General features: G+C 42.3%; 1 protein-coding gene across 4 annotated transcripts in view; it reads left to right on the forward strand.

Moving 5' to 3' along the window:
- CFAP52 (cilia and flagella associated protein 52) overlaps positions 1-20974 on the forward strand; it is a 74855-nt gene that overhangs the window by 37010 nt on the left and 16871 nt on the right. For all 4 annotated transcript variants that reach the window (XM_033961742.1, XM_033961741.1, XM_033961743.1 and 1 more), the window contains exons 8-13: positions 1924-2094; positions 11647-11795; positions 13341-13486; positions 16469-16620; positions 19456-19558; positions 20041-20152. In XM_033961742.1, coding sequence (XP_033817633.1) covers positions 1924-2094; positions 11647-11795; positions 13341-13486; positions 16469-16620; positions 19456-19558; positions 20041-20152 — 833 coding nt within the window. The remainder of the gene's footprint in view (positions 1-1923; positions 2095-11646; positions 11796-13340; positions 13487-16468; positions 16621-19455; positions 19559-20040; positions 20153-20974) is intronic.

Here is a 20974-nt window from a genome sequence, read left to right on the forward strand (position 1 = left end):
TGGCATCTGTCTTCTTCCCACTCTGTCTTCCACATTTCCCTTTAGGGTCTGTTCCTCTCCACCCTCCTTTAATGTCTGTTCTATTCCTTTCTACCACCACCCTTCCCTCCCTCCTTTACCATCTGTTCCTTTTTACCACCCTTCAGCTCCTCTCGCATGGCCTATCTATCTACCTTCCTCCCTCTTATTTTCGTGGCACGTTACAATGTAATTTGTGCAAGCCACTGGATCCTGCGAGCTCGGTCCCTGTCCCATCCCCACAAACCATCTCGCTTCTGTGCTCCTATTTTCCCTATTTCTAATATCTCCCCTATATATCTGCCATTGCCCCCCCCTGTGTCCATATACCATCCCCATGGCATGTCCCCTTTATGTCTCTGTCCCTATGCCACATGCACATAATTTCCCCTCTTTCTGTTACCTTTCTGTGTCCAGATTTCCCCTATCTTCCTCTTCCATACCAGTGTGTCTCTTCTTTTCAACCCCATCTAGCTTTTTTCTCTCTTTCTTCCCCCCCCCCTGCTTCTAGCATCTGGCTCACCTGCCTGTCCTTCCCTTTCTTTCCTGCTGTGGGTTTTTCTTTCCGTCTTCATCTCCTTGGCCCAGAATCCTTTTCCCTTTCACTCCCTCCTTCCAGTTTGAGCCGGGAACACGCGCGATCGCACAGTCCCCGCAGCCCCCACCTGCCTGCCCAATCGATCCTAGTGTTTAGCCAGCTTTCTCCCTTCTCCTCACCTTAGTTTGCAGGCTTTCTTTTTTGGAGACCTGCACGCTTTCCCAAAGAGCCGCGCACGCGTGGCTGCTCAGTGTTCAATCTTCTGCTCTGCTGCAACTTCCTGTTTCCGGTTATGTCAGAGCAGAAGATTCAACACTGAGCAGCCGCAGATGCGCGGCTCTTTGATAGTGTGTGAGTCACCGAAAAAGAAAACCTACAAACTAAGGTGAGGAGAAGGGAGAGAGCTAGCTAAACATTAGGATTGATTGGGCAGGTGGGTGGGGGCTGCGGGGACCGCACGATCCTTGATGCCTCACTGCGGAGACAAGACCATTCACTGCTCCATGGGGCGGTGAATGGCCTTGTCCCCGTCCCCGCAGCCACTGCTAGTTTTCATTCCCCGTTTCGGCGGGTTACCTGCGGCTAAACGCGGCTAGGCGCGGGTAACCGCCACCGTGTCATTCTCTAACCTTAATTTGTCTGTCTGACAAAATTAAGCCCTCAGCTTTCTTTCACATTTCTGTGTAAGTTGCTTCCACAGGCTATCTAGTGTGAGGCACAAAAGAAGAACAGTGTGAGGATCATCTTCAATGGATTCCCTACCCCACTTAAACTGCTTGTTCCAAAATTTTACTTTGTAGGATGATGGGGCAGATTCACCATAAACTGCAGTCATGCATTCATGGATCTCCTTTGGCTTTTTCCCTTCTTTTGTGAGAAATTTTTTCACTGAATGATGCTCCAAATCTAGAAATTTCTTACTTGATTTGCATGAGGACTCTCTTGACATCCTGTTTCTTGGAATGTTAGACTTGCTCTGAGCCGCAACTGTGCATGAATAAAATCTGAGACATGTCACAGCATGCACAGACTTGTTTCAACATGATTGCTACTTTCTTTCATATTCACGTGGATAAATTATTGAATGCCCCTCGTATACACAGCCTCAATGTCACATTTGATGATACTCAGTCAAAATCTTCCACTGCAGCACATGATTCACTTAATTGTTTTTGCACTGGGTGTGCTGTCTGTCTTGACTACATTGTATGCTTCAGTGAGCAGAGATTGTTTCTAATGTGTCTGTAAAGTGCTGCAAATGTCTAGATGCGCTATACAATTCATGATAATAATAAATAGGAAAAGCCACAGGGAGTAAATCCAAAGTGATTTGGACAATAATAGAAGCTGGTTTTCTCTCTTGTTAGGACAGTTCAGTTACAGGGGTCAGTAAATTCCATCGCAATCCGTGGACAAGGCCATCAGTTCTACGTGGGGACAGGACTATCACAGATTTACCGTTTCAACTACTCAGAGTTTAAAGAAGAACTTATTGCCTCCTGTCACAATGAAGCCATCAATGACATTGTTTTCCCTTTGTAAGTATTAAAGAGATTTTGTGAAAGACACTTCCAGAAAAAGCTTCTCCAGTCATACTGTAATCCTGATACAGTCTTTCTTCTGTTCTAAAGTGTAGTTAATTTTTCAGCTAATCAAGTGACTTGGGACAGATGCAGTAAAGAATTTTCTCCATTTTGTTTTCATGGGAAAAGCTTAGTACATCTGCTTTTAGTTTAACAGTTTTGCATTACATATCATAATTTTTCTCTAGGTATAAACATTTTACAAAAGATCCCTAATCAAAGCATCAACTTCTTTATCTTTTTAAAAATTATTTCCCCCCTTATTTTGCATACACAGTACATTCTTAAAATTGTGCAAAAATCATGCAAAAATATTGAGTTCAATCTTAGCTAAAGTCATAAAAGGAATATATAGAATATTTTAATGGGATGGGTATTGGAGAGAAGGTTTCGAAATGGATGGAAGGTTTTCTTAAGAACAGATATCTACAGGTTACTTGGCAAGAGAATCTTTCACAACAATGGCAGATGACCCAAGAAATTCCCCAGGGTTCTTCTCTTTCCCCAGTTCTTTTTAACTTATACATGAGAGATTTAGGGCCTCTTTTACGAAGCTGTTTAGTGCGGGCCGCTGCGGTAACGGCCCCGAAGCCCATAGAGATTTAAAGGGCTTCGGGGCTGTTGCCATGTGGCAGCTGCTAGCGCCACATGGGGGGGGGGGGGGTTTAGATTTATTACTCCAGGAAAAATGTGTTGACTATTTTTTCTGTGTTGATGATATTGTGCTAATCTTTCCTGTATTATCTGATGTGTCTTGAGTTAAGATTTTGATGAATGATGTGTTCATGGTGATTTTCAATTGGGTTTCCCAATGTTCTTTGAATTCAGATAAGACAAATGTAATATGGTTAAAACCACCACATTTAATGCTATATTTGCATGTCAATGCTGTAGAAGAGGTGAAACTCCAAAATATGAATGCTAAATTCAAAACTGAAATTAAACTCTTGGGGATTTGGTTAGACGTAGGCTTTTTTTTTTTTTTTTTTTGTATAATCATGTTTATTGAGCAAAATGAGTCAACTAACAAGAAAAACAACAGCAAGTATGGTGCAAAAACATCAGTGATACATAACAGAGGAAAAATCGGAAGCTGCTCATTGCACGAAAGAACAGAAGCAATAGAAGCTGGAGTGTCGTCACCCAGAGTATTTTGTGAGGGAAATCGAAACACCCCTTACTCTATATAGAAAAAAACCTGAGGAGAAAACCCAAGCATTCAACCCGCAGTCATACCGTCACACACCCAACACCGTACAATCAGCAACAATCGCTCCCCCATAGATGGATCAGAAACTGGTTGGAGGGTAGAAAACAAAGGGTAGGAGTGAAGGGCCACTACTCCAACTGGAGGAGGGTCACGAGTGGTGTCCCTCAGGGCTCGGTGCTCTGCTATTTAATATCTTCATAAATGATCTAGAAACAGGGATGAAGTGCGAGATAATAAAATTTGCGGACGACACCAAACTAATTAATGGAGCTCGGACTACAGAGGACTGCGAAGAATTGCAAAGGGACTTGAACAAACTAGAAGAATGGGCGACAAGATGGCAGATGAAGTTCAACATTGAGAAATGTAAGGTATTACATGTGGGGAGCAGAAACTCGAGGTACAACTATACAATGGGAGGGATGTTATTGAATAAGAGTACCCAGGAAAGGACTTGGGGGTAATGGTGGACATGACAATGAAGCCGACGGCACAGTGTGCAGTGGCTGCTAAGAGAGCGAATAGAATGCTTGGTATAATCAAAAAGGGTATTACAGCCAGAATGAAAGAAGTTATCCTGCCGTTGTATCGGGCAATGGTGCGCCCGCATTTGGAGTACTGCGTCCAATATTGGCCGCCGTACCTTAAGAAGGATATGCCATTAGTCGAGAGGGTTCAGAGAAGAGCGACACGTCTGATAAAAGGTATGAAAAACCTGTCATATGCTGAGAGATTGGAGAAGCTGGGTCTCTTTTCCCTGGAGAAAAGGAGACTTAGAGGGGATATGATAGAGACTTATAAGATCATGAAGGGCATAAAGAGAGTAGAGAGGGACAGATTCTTCAAACTTTCGAATAATAAAAGAACAAGAGGGCACTCGGAAAAGTTGATAGGAGACAGATTCAAAATGAATACTAGGAAGTTCTTTTTTACCCAACGTGTAAATACGCTTCCAGAGGACATAATAGGGCAGAGTACGGTACTGGGGTTCAAGAAAGGATTGGACAAATTCCTACTGGATAAGGGGATAGAGAGGTATAGATAGAAGATTACTGCACAGGTCCTGGACCTGTTGGGCCACCGCGTGAGCGGACTGCTGGGCACGATGGACCTCGGGTCTGACCCAGCAGAGGCATTTCTTATGTTCTTATGTTCAGCCCCCCCACACACACACTCTACATACAGGCCACTATTCGGGGCACCAGTGGGTGGGACCAAATGCCAGAAATACAGATGCTGGTCAACCAGAAACTTAGGCATCACAGTCAGTTTCTTCCCCACCAGAATCGCATGTAGGACAAATTTCTGAGAAGACATGCTGAGATGCTGTTGAGACAAGTCCTGCACATCGCCCAGCAATAAAGCAGGCGGATTCCATTGTAAAGTACAGCAGAGTGTAGCATCCAGGCAATGACGGACTGGTTCCCAGAAAGAGAGCTCCTGGCAATCAAAAAAGGAATGCAGATAGGTTCCGGGGGAGAGATGACATTTAACGCAAAGATTATCAGGCCACAACCCAATGATGAAACCTCTAGATCTAGTTAGGTAGGCTCGATGTAATATTCTAAATTGGGTTTCCTGTAAAGAAACATTTTTAATAAACAGATATATATTCTGAAAAAAAATTTGCATATCATGAAGGGATACCATCAAGCATAGGTCCCGGGACCAGTCAGACACAATGGGTTGAAGACAATTCTCCCCTTGATAATCTCGACCCTCTTTATACCAAGTAGCAATCTTGTTCTTATGAGGTAGGATGGTAAGAGCCCTCTCATCCAGAGTGCCACAGTCCCAGGTGTCAACCGGTACAGCAGCGAGAGAGCTATAATAATGTTTAATCTGAAAGTAGAGGTAAGTATGCTTAGAGGGGAGCCCCCAGTGGGTGCACAGCAATGGGAAGGGAGGGAACCACCCCCCCCCCCCCAAATGCAAGAAATCACCTATGGTGGTATCGCGCTCAGCACAACCCCGCAAACCAGGCAGACCCCGAAAACAGGGCATGAAACCGGGATTACCAATCAAGGACAAGAAGGGGGGACGGGTGATGCACTTTATGTTGAAGCCCCCTCCACCAAGCCCAAGTCTTGCGGAAAGCAGTAAGAAAAACCAAGGTGGGATACGTTAGAGATGCTGTTGTACCCAGGATCCCATGTATGAACGATACGAAAGACAAAGGGGAGCAACAAGAAGCCAAAAGATCCGGCGGGGAATAGTGTCTATGTAAGGTCAGGTGTTCATGTATCCAGCGAAAGAGGGAGGCTACATTATAAAGTCAGATGTCCAGAAGGCCAAGCCCCCCCTGCAATTTAGCACAATATAGTTTATGGAAGCCAATACGTGCTTGCTTAGCATTCCATATAAACTTGTGAATAATAAAGTTATAGTGTTGCTCATCCTCCCGGCTGATTCAAAAAGGAACTGACTGAACAGCAGGATAAGGGGAGAGAGCGTCATTTGTGACAAAGGGATTTAATCCGGCCGATAGCTGCAGAGATATTGGCCTCATAAAGCTGTTTCGGATTCCGATATAAAAGGATCCCTAAATGCTTCAATTTCACATGCGCAATTCCCACTCCCAGCCGTTTAAACCAGGTATCACCCGGGGAGTCATGCAACAGTAGAGCTTCAGTTTTATCGTAGTTAATTTTTAAGCCGGTGAAGAGGCTGAACGAGTTAATAATATGCATCAAATGGGGAAGATTGACATCAGCATGCTTGACGTAAAGCAGCATATCGTCTGCGAACATACTAATATGAAAATCATGCCTCCCTATGCCCAAGCCTTATAGATTTGGGTCCTGGCAGATTCGGATAGCTTAGGGCTCAAGAGAAAGAAGAAAAAGGAGGGGAGATAGTGGGCACCCCTGCCGGGTGCCGCGGCCCAGAGGAAAGGGTGCAGAGATCCCCCCCATTAATCAACAGCTGTGACGTAGGGTGAGTATACAAAGCAGACACCCAGGCGACAAAATCCCCCGAAATACCATATTGTTCAAGAATCCAAAAAAGGTGTCGCCAAGAAACCATATTAAACGCCTTCTCTACATCTAAACTGGTTATCAAGGCTCTATCAGAGGCGTGATAGGGAAGTTGCAAGACCGTAAGCACTTTAAGTAAGTTCATAGATGCATGCCTGCCAGGGACAAAGCCGACCTGATCCTCATGGATCATAGCTGGAAGGATCGTATTGAGACGTGGCACTAGAATCCCAGCTAGGAGTTTAACATCCTGATTCAGAAGAGAAATTGGCTGGTAAGAACCCAGTTGGTCCGCAGGTCTCCCCGTTTTCGGCAAAATAATAATGTGAGCGCTATTGTGAGTGTTACCGGAAGGAGTCTCCAACCGTAGCCCCGTGAAATAAGCTTGTAGAGAGAAAAGGGCGGATGGGGGCAATAGCTTATAAAACTCTGGGCCAAAACCATCTGGCCCAGGAGTCTTAGCCAGTTTGAGTTTGCGAATAGCCAACTGCAACTCCTCCCCACTGATCGGTCAATTGAGCAGACTCCTCTGCTGTTCAGAGATCCTAGGCAGTTGCAAATTACAAAAAAAGGCATCCCGGACTGTTGGACATATAGATGTTGGTAAAATTGAAGAAATTGGGTCGTGAATGCCTGCTGCTGAGTATGCACCCGCTCCGTTCTATCCCTGATGTGGGTGATAACATGCCGGGCCCTTGGGGGTCGTATCAAATTGGCAAGCAAGCGACCAGTTTTGTTCCCCCAAGCATGCAGTTTGTATTTGTAAAAATATATATTTCGGGAAGCCCGCTGAGTGAGGATAGTGTTGATCTGATGTTTAACAACTTGAAGCCTTTCCCTCAAGGCTCGCATGAGACTCAAAATATGGGAATGCCGCAGGCGTTGCAGCTCAGCGGTTAGGGTCAACAACTCCCCATCACGTTTTTTTTTACAGCAGCAGCGGAATAGGCCAGCTAGATGTAGGCTTAACTATGGAAGTTCAGTTCAATAATATGATCAAACAATTATGGTATAAATTAAAATTGTTGTGTAGAATGAAGTATTTTTTTGAGAGAATGTTTCTGCAGGTTATAGTTCAGTTCTTACCTGATTGAGTTATTGTAATATATGTCTGTTAGGTCTTCCTGCTAAACAGATGAAGCGATTGCAGATTTTACAAAATGTTGCTGCTAACCTTATATTAGGGTGGGAGGGGGAATAGATTTGATCATGTTAACCCATTACTACAAGAACTTAATTGGTTGCCAGTTGAGGTAAGAATTGAATTTAAAAGCTTGGTTTTTATTTATCTTCTGGACATCTCGGCTTCCCACATAGTGGGAGTGGAGAATGTCCAGGCAGACTTCCTCAGTTGTCATGTGCTGGATCTTGGCGAGTGGTGTCTTGGTCCTGCAGCCTTTGAGTTCATTATGCTTGTCTGGGGCCAGCCGGTCATGGACCTAATGGCCATGAGTGTCAACGCCAAAGCCCCACAGTTCTTCAGTTGGCGTAGAGATTACCAAGCCAAAGGGCTGGATGCTCTGGTGCAGCATTGGCCGAAGGACGGACCTGCTGTATGTTTTTCCCCGTGGCCAATTGTGGGAATAGTCCTTCTTCACATTGCTCAGCACACTGGCCGTAAGATCCTGGTGGCTTTGAACTGTTCCAGGTACCTGTGATACGCAGATCTGGTTCATCTTCTCGTGGCAGATCCTCTTCTGCTACCCCTCTTGCCTGACCTTCTGACTCAGGGTCCCATTCCAATGTTCGATCCGGGTCCCTTTTGTCTTACGGCTTGGCTCTTGAAAGGGAATGACTAAGTAAGAAAGGTTATTCAGATAAGGTGATCTCTACCCTCTTGGGTTCTCAGAGACTTTTCACCTCTCGGGCTTATGCACCAGTTTGACGTCTCTTTGAGGAGTGGTGTTCTATGCGTGGCGTGGTTCCCCTTCACGCTTCTTTGCTTCACATCTTGAAGTTTTTGAAGGATGGCCTGGACAGGAGCCTTGCCTGGTCCTCCTTCAGAGTTCAGCTTGCGTCTTTGTCAACGTTTCATGATTTTTTTTTTTTTTAAATTTTATTTATTGAATTTTTCAATTTTTACAATGTTTGAAATTCAAGTGATATAATTAATTACTATATATCATTGTATCTATCATTAATACAACTTAATTTATAAATAGTATATATTATATATAATCAAAAGTTATACATCCCTCCCCTTTTTCCAATTAATGATTCTAAAAATTATACATGTCCCTCCCCTTTTCTATATAAGTATTATAATTGTGCTAAGAAATCTAATCATTAGAATAATTAGTCAATGGTTGCCAAATTTTATTGAAATTATGAATGTTCCCGTGTTGTAATGCTATTACTTTTTCCATTTTGTATATATGACAGACAGAGTTCCACCAGAACGTATAATTTAATTTGGTATAGTCTTTCCAATTCTGAGTTATTTGTTGCATGGCGACTCCTGTCAATATTAATAGTAGTTTATTATTGTTTACTGAGATCGGACTCTGAGTTCTCATTGCAGTTTCAAATAATACAGTGTCATATGAGAGTCCTACATGATTTTCTAGTAATTTGTTAATTTGGGGCCAAATCATATTCCAAAAGGCATTTACACAGGGACAAAAAAAAATTAGATGATCTAACGTCCCTATTTCTATTTTACAATGCCAGCATCTATTGGATCTAGTATTATCTATCTTTTGCAAGCGCGTAGGGGTCCATAACACTCTATGTAATAAAAACATCCATGTTTGACTCATAGATGCTGACTTTGTAGATCTTAATCTCCAGGACCAAAATCGTGGCCATTGAGACGCAGAAATTGTCTGTCCAATCTCAATACTCCAAATATCCCTAAGACCAGTTTTCTTTTTTTTATTTAAAAATCCATATATCAATTTGTACCATTTTGCGGCTTGGTGACCCAAGAAATCCGCCTGGAAACATAAAACCTGCAGACTATATTGAGTATTAAGATTTTTCCATTCAGGGAACCCTACCTGAATGGCCTGCTTCAATTGCATCCATTTAAAATATTGTGATTTATTTAAGCCAAATTTATTTTGCAATTGTGAAAAACTAAGCAGTGAACCTTCTGAAATGACATCATTTAATGTTCGTATACCTGCACTTATCCATTGTTTCCAGACGATCTTAAATCCGCCAATTTTGATCCTGGAGTTTACCCAAATAGATTGATTTAGTGATTTACAAATTGGATCTGGTGATAGGTTATTTATATATCTTAATGTTTTCCAAGTGTCTAATAATATTCTGTTTTCTTTGTATCTTCTGGGCATTGTTATACTAATTAAATGATCTAAATGTAATGGGAACAGGAGCCGCCATTCTAAATATAGCCAATAACGTTTCATGATTTGTTGCATGGTCAGTGTTTGGCCTCCAGATGTGGTTCGGTTTTTCAGTGGCAAAATTGCTCCGACCTCCATTGAGGCCTTTGGTTCTAGCCTGGGATCTCAGTCTGGTTCTTTTCGTGCTCGTGCATCCTCCTTTTGAGCCTCTGGGCTCCTACACATTGAAGGACCTTACTCTTAAGGCTGTCTTCCTGGTGGCCATTACTTCCATAAGACGTGTGTCTAAACTGCAGGTCTTTTCATGGCCTCCCTTCCTGGAGTTCTCTAGGTAGTGTGTTGTGCTGTGGTTAGTTCTCTCCTTTCTGCCGAAGGTGGTCTCGTCCTTTTATGTCAATCAGTTCAGTGTTATCCCTGTCTTGGGTAGTCAGGAGGGCGCTTTGGAGCAGAGACAGTTGCACAAATTGGATATCCGTAGGGTACTTTGCTCTTATGTTCAGAGCACCCAGACGTTCCGGAAGTTGGATCATCTTTATGTCCTCTTAGCGGGTCCTCGTAAAGGGGACGATGCTTACAAGGCTACCATTGCATGTTGGATGAAGGAGGCTATCACTTTGTCATAAGTTCTTCAAAAGAAGCCTGTTCTGGAATTTCTCAAGGCTCATTCCACTTGGGCTCAGGCAGTTTCTTGGTTTGAGTTTTCTCTTGTACCTCCAGTGGATATCTGTAAGGCTGTGGTTTGGTCTTCTCTCTGTTCCTTTGTGCAACACTACCATGTAGACGTTCAGTCACGTTGGGACGCGGTATTCAGTGAACGTGTTCTTGTGGCAGTCCATGATGGGTACTGATTTGGTATGTCCCATCAGTTTCTGCATCGCTCTGGAAGGATGATAAAGAAGGAGAGATTGCTTTCTTACATACTAATTTTCTTTCTTTTAGTTCCTCCAGATCAGCACAGACCCCGCCCTGTCATTTGTTATTTGGTGTTTTGCACGAAGAGTATGGTTTTTTTCTGCAGTGTCTTTTGTCTGGGTTGTTAGGGAAGATTATAAGAACAGCAACATTTGGCTCGTCTGGCATAGCTGGCAAGTTGTAGGGATGTTTTTGAAGGTTCTTGTTCTAATCAATATTCATCAGTATTTCTTTGTTAGTTGTTATTCTCCTTCTGGTAGTAATGTTGTTGTTTATAATTCACAGTTATTAGTTTCTTAGTACTGCTTGGCTATTCATCAGACTGATTGTATTTGGGACTGCACAGCCCACTTATGCTACAGCCAAAAGTTTGTGTCTCAGTCTCCACCCGCTGGTCGAGGTGCATTATAACCCATCAGTTTCTGTGTCAGTCTGGAGGGACTAAAAGAAAGAAAATTAGCAGGTAAGAACCTAATTTCTCCTTACCTATTGTCAGAAATCATATGTTTTTCTTCCAGAAAGAAGATTATCAAGGCAAGACCTAATCTTCCCTTCTAATTTGCAGATCAAAGCGGTATACATCTCTAGATTCAGTAAGAAACAAGAAAAGAACAATTTTTTGAAAGGACAGATGCAGACACACCAAATCAATCCTTATTTAAATTTTAGCATGGAGAGGGTAAAATGGGAGGTTGGGATGAGGTGAGGTTGGAAGAAAGGGAGTGGGATAGTGGTACGGTGAGCTCAGGGATTGACACCAATCTTGTCCAAGTTGAACACATTTTTCTTTATTGCCCCTTCATTTTGGAATTTTCTACCAGTATCTATAAGAAAGGATCTAAATGCTAAGAAATTTATATCATCATTGAAATTGTGGCTGTACCAACAAGTCTTCAGCTAGGACAATATTTTCAGTAGTACCTCAAGGAACAACAGTGAGGTTTGAACCTGACTTCTCTAGTGTCAGCCCAGTGCTGTAACCACTGGGTTACTCTTCCACTCTGACTCTTTCATTTGTAATAAACTACCATGTCCCAGTTTACATCAGTTACTGAATCACCTTTTCAGCTGTGTTTTTCGTTTTTTTCTGTCACAGTGGTACCTCTGAACTCTTTGCTACCTGCTCCAAGAGTGACATCAGAGTGTGGCACAATGCAAGTAACAAGGAACTGCTTCGCATCACAATCCCAAATATGACATGTCATTCCATCACATTTATGAAAGATGGCAGGAGCATCATTTCAGGTAACAGAAACAAACAAGCTCTTGGACAGATACTGAATGGTATGATGAATCTTAGCCAGCATTTCAGAAATGGCCCAGTATTCTTATTCCTCAGCTTGATTGCTCTGAAGACAAAGATACGAGTTTACTTCGCTGCTAGCATTTTTTTTCTTTTTACATTTCTATATCTCATTTAACTTTAAAACATCATAATTTACTTTTAGTTTATCCAATATATTATTGTTTGAGATGTATATTTTGCTTTAAAAGTGCGGCCTTAAAAAGATCTATGTATTCTTGTTAGGATGTTTCTTATCTTATTTTTACCTCTGTCTTTATTTTACTTCTCTACCATTTACTAATTGTTTTTCAGGTATTTTAGTTAGATTGTGAGCCTTCGGGACAGTAAGGGTATTTCTAAGTACCTATCTTTACTTATCTTATTTTTATTGTATCCTTAATGTATATTTTCTGTAAACCGCTTCGAACCTAACGGATTAGCGGTATATAAGAAATAAAATTACATTACATTACATTACATATGTACTGGTGCATAGAAATGGCTTCTTCCTTCTCTTTCCTTGGCTGCTTTCTGGATGATATTTTGTTTGTTCTTTCATTAAGGCAATGGTAGGGTAGGTCCTACTGCACACAAGCACTAAGCTATGACTAGATTATGCAGGCTGCTACAAATGTTTCTGTGGCAGGCTGGGTTGCCAGTGCTGTCCCCAGCCATTTCGAGACAAAGGATGATTGAGAGGAATGCCCAAGGCTACAAGGAGTTGCTGGGGGATTTGGTCCTGGATCCTCCGGTTCCCATCCTGCTGCTTTAATCATTAGGCAATTCCTCTGCCCCATTAAAGCAATAATTTTGTCTTTTCTTTTTTTTAAAAAAAACTTCTCATAGCTTACCAGCTGTATCGAGAGCAGACCCCACTGGCACTCTAAACTGTAGTCTGTGCCTAACAGGTAGCCAGGTGTAGAGTTGAGGCTCCTCTAAATTCAGAAAACCTGGGGAGGTGGGTGAAATGGTAGGAGGGACTTGACCCTTCCGAGTGTGGCACCCCTGAGGTTGGTAGGACCTCCAAAAGGGTCCCCCAAGCTCTGTCCAGACAGCAAAAGGGACAAGAAAGATTCACTAAATCAGATCCAATAGGCCCAAAACAAACCTCAGCACAGACTGCACAAGCTTACCACTCCACCTGCTGGAGACTGAGAAAAGACTGATTGTAATAGGGACTGCACCGCCCACTTGGAGTGTAGCCAAAAATTAGTGTCTCAGTCTCTACCTGCTGGCAGAGGAGCATAAACCTGTCTGTTTCTGTGCCGGTCTGGAGGGACACTAAAGAATTACATATTATTAGATCTCTGGGACTACAGTCAACCATCAGCTAATCAAACTTTCCAGAAATAAGAAATTTGGCAAATTGTTGCTAATCCATCTCTACCGGTAGCACCAGTATTTAGTAATCAAATGTGACTATTAAGGAAATTAATTGCAGTAACAAGTAAACTGGACTGTAGTTTTTTTGTAGTTATAAATTGATTATTTGTGAATTTCACCAGCCTGGAATGATGGAAAGATTCGAGCATTTACGCCAGAGACTGGTCGTTTGATGTATGTGATTGAAAATGCCCATAGCATAGGAGTGACAGCCATCGCAACTACCAGTGACTGCCAACGGATCGTCAGTGGAGGAGGTGAAGGACAAGTGCGTATGACTCTTATTTCTAGCACCTAGATACCATGTTTCGTTATGCAAATGGAACAAGAGGGTAACTGCAATAACAAATAAATGCATAAATAAAATTTATAACAACTACAGATATACAGTGGTGGTGCTGAAACCATCTGGTTAGCACCAAGCATCAATCAAGCAGGTCAATCTGGAGACAGATTGGTTGCCTATTTTTTTTACTGATCCAAGTCAAAATCACACTGCTTTGGTCAATCAAAAATCAGTTCTTTCATAAAAATACAATAAGAATTGAAGAAAATAGCTGGATCAATATTTAGGGCTCCTTTTATGAAGGTGCGCTAGCATTTTTAGTGCACGCACTGAATTAGTGCGTGCTAGCCGAAAAACTACCGCCTGCTCAAGAGGAGGTGGTAGCGGCTAGCGCGCACTATTCCGCTCGTTAAGGCCCTAACGCACCTTCGTTAAAAGAGCCCTTAAAGTGATTTAACTGGCCAGAAATAGCTCCTGGCTAGTTAAATCATCCGTATGGTGCTAACTGGTTAGTGCTGCTGAAAACAACAGTTTTAGTATTTGCAGTGAACAAAAAAGCGCTGTCCTCTGCTGGCTGAATATCAGGAGGACTCAGTAGATTTTTTTGTCAGGTTTGAGCTCATATGCGATTCATTTTGTTTATCAAGGTAAGATTCATTTACTGTAACTTATTCCTGTGCCACAACTCACAAAGAGGGCCATTTTTGATAGGACATCTAAGTCTGAATTTGGATATCAGATGTGGAGAAATGGCCATTATCCCAGGACAAGCAGGCTGCATATTCTCACACATGGGTGACGTCACTGATGGAGCCCCGGTACGGACACTTTAAAAGTGCATCGCCACTTTAAGTCTTTAGAAAGTTCGCGATAGCCTGCGCATGCGCGAGTGCCTTCCCGCCCAACATAGGCGCATGGTCCCTCAGTTTCTTAGTTTCCACGGTGAGTGTGGGGGAAGGGGTCATTACTTAATCCCTTCAGTGGTCATCTGGTCGGTTTGGGTACCTTTTTGGCACTTAGATTCTGTTAAAACAGATTTAGCTCAGAGCATCTAAGTTCCATCCAGGATGTCTTGAGAAATGTCCAAGCTTAAGCCCGCCCAGAACATGCTTCCAACACGCCCCTCTTTAGTCTTGGACTCACAGCAGGTAGAATGCCTCATTAGACGTCCAGAAAGATAGTTTTGAAAATCGGCACTTGGACGTTTTGACAATCTAAACATCCAAGTGCCGGTATATGCCATTTTATTGGCTGTTTTAGTTTTTTGAAAATGCCCCTATATATCCATGAGTTTTGGCCCAGGAATAAGCTACAGTAAATGAACACAAAATTAATTACTTAACCCGCTATTCAAGATATCACCAATAATTGGAAGGATTGCAGTAGGCTTAATTTCAACTTTTGATGGAACTCATTATGTCATATGTTCAAAATGGAAAGATCATTAGCTGTACAGAATAGTAGTTATAAGACATTTATTAAAATATGGGGGCCAATGACATCTTTTTGTGATGATTAGACACCATTTACTCTATTTTATTGGAATATACACCATAAATAATAAAGAGGGGGATGGGGGTTATTTTATTGTGTATAATATAATAAGGGAGAAGGGGGTGGGGTATGGGGTTTTATATATATCTTTTGTTGTTATTCTTTTCAGATATACAAGTGATGTTTTCATGTATATGTATGGTTTAATTTGTACACTTGTTGAGAGATTAAAAATGAATAAAGAGGAAAAAAAAAAATTACTTAACCGGGACAAGAAAAAATGAACTGAGTGAGTTTTGGAAAAGTGCTTTTCTATTGCTTGCAATCACATCAGCAGCCTGTTTTTCTCTACTGCAGTGTTGCTTTGATATGTTTAAGAAGGATTGTTTAGACACTGTGGTATCACAGCATTCAAAGGAAAGTCAGTGATGAGCTGGGTTGGGACTTTCAGGGGCTGCCTGCGGCCTCTTGTTGCATTGTTTATATTTTTTAAAAGACTGATTTTCTAAAGGGCTAAGCACTTAGGGGTAATAACTGGGCATCTCCATTTATGTGCCCTGAGGCTGCACTCTAGGTCTATTTTATAATGCCTAGGTTTCTTTATAGAATGCAAGCGTAACCTGGTAGCAGTGCCTAACATGTAGGCTTCTAGCTTAAGTGCAGATGACTAAGGGGCCTTTTACTAGTGTGCTGACATCTTGGCTTAATGTGTTTTAACTTGGAACTTTCCCTTTTGTTAAGCCCATTTCCAATTTGGCAGTATTTAAGGCATTTTCATTTTTTCAGGTTTTTTGCTTAATATTCACATTAATACAGGTTACCTTTAAAATGTTAACTCAGAAGCATTTACCACCTCTTATTTAGGAAATATTAAATGCTCCCACATTAACTCTGCATTAGCTAGTTAGTGCATGGTAATGTTTCCTTGCACATTCTCTGCCTATGATACACCCTCTACCCTTCAAGGCTGGAAGTGAAGAACAAGGGGCTGGGGGTCAGCACTGATTTCCTGCAATGGGTGCCTAACTTAGACATCTCAAATTAGATGTCCTTATAGCTGGCCCAACTTTAGGAGCCTTAGAGTAAAGTTCAAGTTAGGCTTCTATAAGCATTTTAGGAACCTAATTTGGGACCTATTCTGAATTGCCAAACAATAGCTCAGTGTTTAACCCTATGGAGTAGTACCTCTGATAATTCCTTAATGGAAAATTGGCAGGTCCATCTCTGTGATAAGTAATCACAGTACTCAATTCTGAGAATTTCTCTGTGCCTATTGCACGTGCTTCCTGGGTCAGTTGGAGGTAGTTGCGATAAAGGTTCATTGCACCAGATCCCAGTCTTGGTTCCAGCTAAAGTAGAAGTACAATAGAGCAAGAGGAAAGGGCTGGATTAAAAAAAGAAAAGAGAGAGAGAAAAAGAGATCCATGGTTATTAGTTACCCTCTTAAAAAAGTGCTTTTGCTACCATCAGGTGAGAGTGTGGGACGCTGACCTGCAAAGCCACAAACTACTGGCATCAATGAAAGAGCACAAGTCGACTGTGTCTTGCATTAAAATCAAAAAGAACAACCGGGAGTGTGTCACTGCTGGTGCTGATGGGGCATGCATCATTTGGGACCTAGTGTGAGTATCTGTCTTCAACAGAGGATATCAGCTATTAGATGCAAGTTATGTGCAGAGTATGCTGATGATTGTAAAATGGTCCTCAACCAGTGTGTCAGGATACATTGGTGTGTCCCCAAGAGGTAAGAGAGTATGTCACAAAAACTTGGTGTAGACAGAAAGCCTGTGCTTTCATTACAGTCATCAGTGCTTGCAAGCTGGGAAGATCAGCTGTATCACCTAAACATTAGCTACACCAAACACTAACTTCCATTCCTTTTTTCCTAATATGTCCCCCCTGAAATTCTTAACAAATTGTATTATGTAATTCGCCACTTTTTCTAAAAGGGCCCTTCTGAAATTCTAAACAAACTGTATATTGTAATTTGCTGCATTTTAAAATTCTGTATACTGTAATTTCACTGACTATCTGCATATTGTAACTCGCTGATTGTCCAGCTCTCTTCAGTTGTGAACCGCCTAGAAGTCGCACGATTATGGCGGTATAGAAGAATAAAGTTATTATTATTATATATTAGATTTATCCGGACATGTCCTCCATGACCTTTTTTTAGAGGACTGTCCAGGCAGTTTTTCAAAAAGCCAAAGTTTGTCTGGGTTTAGGAGCTCAGGGCTGCGTCTGGAAAGCATCCACTTATCCATGCATTCGTGTGACATCATCATGTCATATCCGCACATGAGTGTGACATCATCACCACATCCACGTGTGCTTGGAGGCCCTCCAAATGCGGCCCTGAGCTCAGAAAGGAGAGGAGAAGAGGATTGTGTATGGGCAGGGCTGGGGCAGAACGGAGCAGGAGGAAATATGGTAATCCCTAATCTTGAGAGTCAGTGTAACAGCGTGAGCAGGGGTTAGGTCTGGGCCGGTACACAAAAAGCCAGACATGAGCAGAAAAGATAAAGGAAACTTCTTTATTAACTCAAAGGAAAGGAAAATCCTCACCCTGTTTCTTCACAGGGTCATGCATACATGGAACAGTCTCTTGTTCAAAAAGTTCTGAGAGGGGCCTGTAGCTGACAGGACTCAAAAAGTTTGTGACTACCACGCCCCAAACACAGTCTTTCAACAGTTTTCCTCAGTCAGGCAACAGGGTCTGGCCCCAGCCAGACCTCAGAGCAAACTCACAAGTGTTCAGCAACAAAAAGAATTGGGGCTTGAGGCATCTGAGCCAATCAGGGCCCTAGGCCCCTCCCTGTGCATCAGATGATGCACTAGGGAGAGGCCTAAGGCCTGTATTGCAGACGGCAGCAGCTGGAGAAGGAGCAGGAGGGATTCCTCCTGCTTCCAACTAAAGGTAACAGGGAGGAAGGGGGACGAGGGAAGAGGGCCTCTGCTGACAGGAAGGGGTGGGCATCCCTCCTGCCATATTTAAGTTTGGTGGAGGGCGTCTTTCAATCCTTAACCCTACTCTTCTGCCCTCCATCCCAGCCTGTTGATTAACCATTCCCCTTAACTATATCCATGACATCCTGTTTGTCTGTCTTGCCTGTTTAGATTGTAAGCTCTTGCGAGCAGGGACTGTTTTCTTACTCTTTGTGACTCTTTGCAGCGCTGCATGCGTCTGTTAGTGCTATAGAAATAATTAATAGTGGTAGTACAATTCTGAAGGCTGCACCTTTAAAAAGATATAAAAAGGATGGAGTCGGTCCAGAGGAAGGCTACTAAAATGGTGTGTGGTCTTCATTATAAGGCGTATAGGGACAGACTTAAAGATCTCAATCTGTATACTTTGGAGGAAAAGCAGGAGAGGGGAGATATGATAGAGACATTTAAATACCTAAATGGCGTAAATGCGCATGAGTCGATTCTCTTTCATTTGAAAAGAAGCTCTGGAATGAGAGGGCATAGGACAAGGGTGGGCAATGAGGGCCGCAATCCAGTCGAGTTTTTAGGATTTCCCCAATGAATATGCATGAGATCCATTTGCTTACAATGGAGGCAGTGCCTGCAAATAGATCTCATGAATATTCATTGGGGAAATCCTGAAAACCTGACTGGATTGCAGCCCTCATTGCCCACCCCTGGCATAGGATGAAGTTAAGAGGTGATAGGCTCAGGAGTAATCTAAAGAAATCCTTTTTACAGAAAGGGTGGTAGATGCGTGGAACAGTCTCCTGGTAGAGGTGGTGGAGACTGTGTCTGATTTCAAGAAAGCCTAGGATAGTCACGTGGGATCTCTTAGAGAGAGGAAGAGATAATGGTTAATGCAGATGGGCAGACTGGATGGGCCATTTGGCCTTTATCTGCCATCATGTTTCTATGTATCCATGTTTTTCATTGGTGTATTTATCCAAATCTCAAGTTCACATTACCAGCTCAAGACTTTATTATTTTTTTCAAACTGTGGGCTATATCCACTAACCTGTACAAATGCACATTAATATGCTTCAATTACCATAGGTCGCTTTATTCAATAGGGCCTTTTTACTAATAACACACAATAATGAATGATAATTCTTATTTTGAGTGGAGAAGGATCTAGAGTGTTGGAAAAAAAAATGGCTGTTGACTACAGGCTTTACCATTAATGTAGTAAGTACTATCTAGGCCAGGGGTGTCCAATGTCGGTCCTCGAGGGCCGCAGTCCAGTCGGGTTTTCAGGATTTCCCCAATGAATATGCATTGAAAGCAGTGCATGCAAATAGATCTCATGCATATTCATTGGGGAAATCCTGAAAACCCGACTGGACTGCGGCCCTCGAGGACTGACATTGGACACCCCTGATCTAGGCAGAGTCAATATCCCCACACCTTAACACCACTTAGTACAGCAGAAGGAAGAAGAGAAAACTCAGGTATATGGTTTTATTGATTTCATCTTATGGTATTTTCAGGCGTTATGTGAGAATTCAAATGATCTTGTCCAATACCTTATTCCGCTGTGTCTGCTACCATCCTGAAGAGTTCCAGATAATAACCAGTGGAACAGACAGAAAGGTAAAACAATGAGCCTCAGAAGGCCACATCCACTTATTAACAATATAATAATGTGAAGAGGTCCCAACCTAGCTATTCAAGTATAGTACTATTCTAGAGGAAATAGAAGAGAGAAGTGAATGTACCACATTCATTTTAAAAGAACACATGTTGCACATGGTTGTTTCCTCTGTTGAAAAAGGTCTAAGCTCCACCAGATGGCAACTGAATCATTCTAGGATAACAGATTGTTTTCTGGCCCTTAAAATTAGGCAGACAAAGCAAACCCTGAAACAGCTTCCCCAGAATTCCTCTGTTGAAAAGATATGATGGCTCAATTTTATAATTTGTTTCTAAATATGTATTTTTCAGTTTAATAAGTGCACTGAGAGGTTTGTTCAGGCTTTTATGAGATAGTCCCCAGCACATTCATTAATTTCTAATGATAGCCTTGGTCCCTAGTGACAATGAAAGGGCATTAGCACTTTTTTTTTCTCCTTTAGATAGGATATTGGGAGGTATTTGATGCTTCGATAATCCGAGACCTAGATGGATCCTTGTCTGGTTCGCTGAATGGAATGGATATCTCACCAGATGGGGTTCATTATGTTACAGGTAAATAAGATCAAAAGAAATATTTACAACAAACCAACTGAAAAGAAGGGCTTTAATCTTTTTGTTGAATTATAAGTTGGGAAAACCTGGATATGTCCTCTTTTTAGAGGACTGTCTGGGTAACTGGAGAGATTTCTAAAACCTGGCAGTTTGTCTGGGTTTGGAAGTCCCCAAGCTCAGGGTCGCGTCTAGAGGGCATCTGCGCATGCATGTGTGCTTGTACATCATCACATTGATGCCCACACAGGCAAAGATGCCCTCCAGACGCAGCTCTGAGCTTGGGGAAGGAGACACGAGGTTTTTGTGTGGGCAGAATGGGGTGGAATGGAGCAGGGCCAAGTGTCCTCTTTTTTAAAAGAGAAAATCTGGTAACCCTAGGCAAAGCAAACTTTCTTTCCGATCTCTCTCTATCTCCCAACCTTTTCTCTTCTGTGTTTTGCTCTGCTGATACGAACAAGCAGGAGCAATGTGTCTTATCCATTTCCATTCCTTTAAAGACACAGGGACAATTGTCCCAAGCTGAGAATCTCCACAGCTCTTAATGACACAGATTTAGACAGATTACAACATAGTCATTATGGTTTTTTCCTTCCCACATCAGCTCTCTTAGTCATGTGGGCTGTTAAAATAAGAACATAAGAATAGCCTTACTGGGTCAGACCAATGGTCCATCAAGCCTAGTAGCCCGTTCTCACGGTGGCCAATCCAGGTCACTAGTACCTGGCCAAAACCCAAGGTGTAGCATATTCCATGCTACTAATGCAGGGCAAGCAGTGGCCTCCACCTTGTCTTTCTCAATAATGCTGTGTATCTCTGTCTTGC

Source organism: Geotrypetes seraphini, chromosome 10, assembly GCF_902459505.1.
Source record: "Geotrypetes seraphini chromosome 10, aGeoSer1.1, whole genome shotgun sequence".
NCBI classification, from domain to species: Eukaryota; Metazoa; Chordata; class Amphibia; order Gymnophiona; family Dermophiidae; genus Geotrypetes; species Geotrypetes seraphini.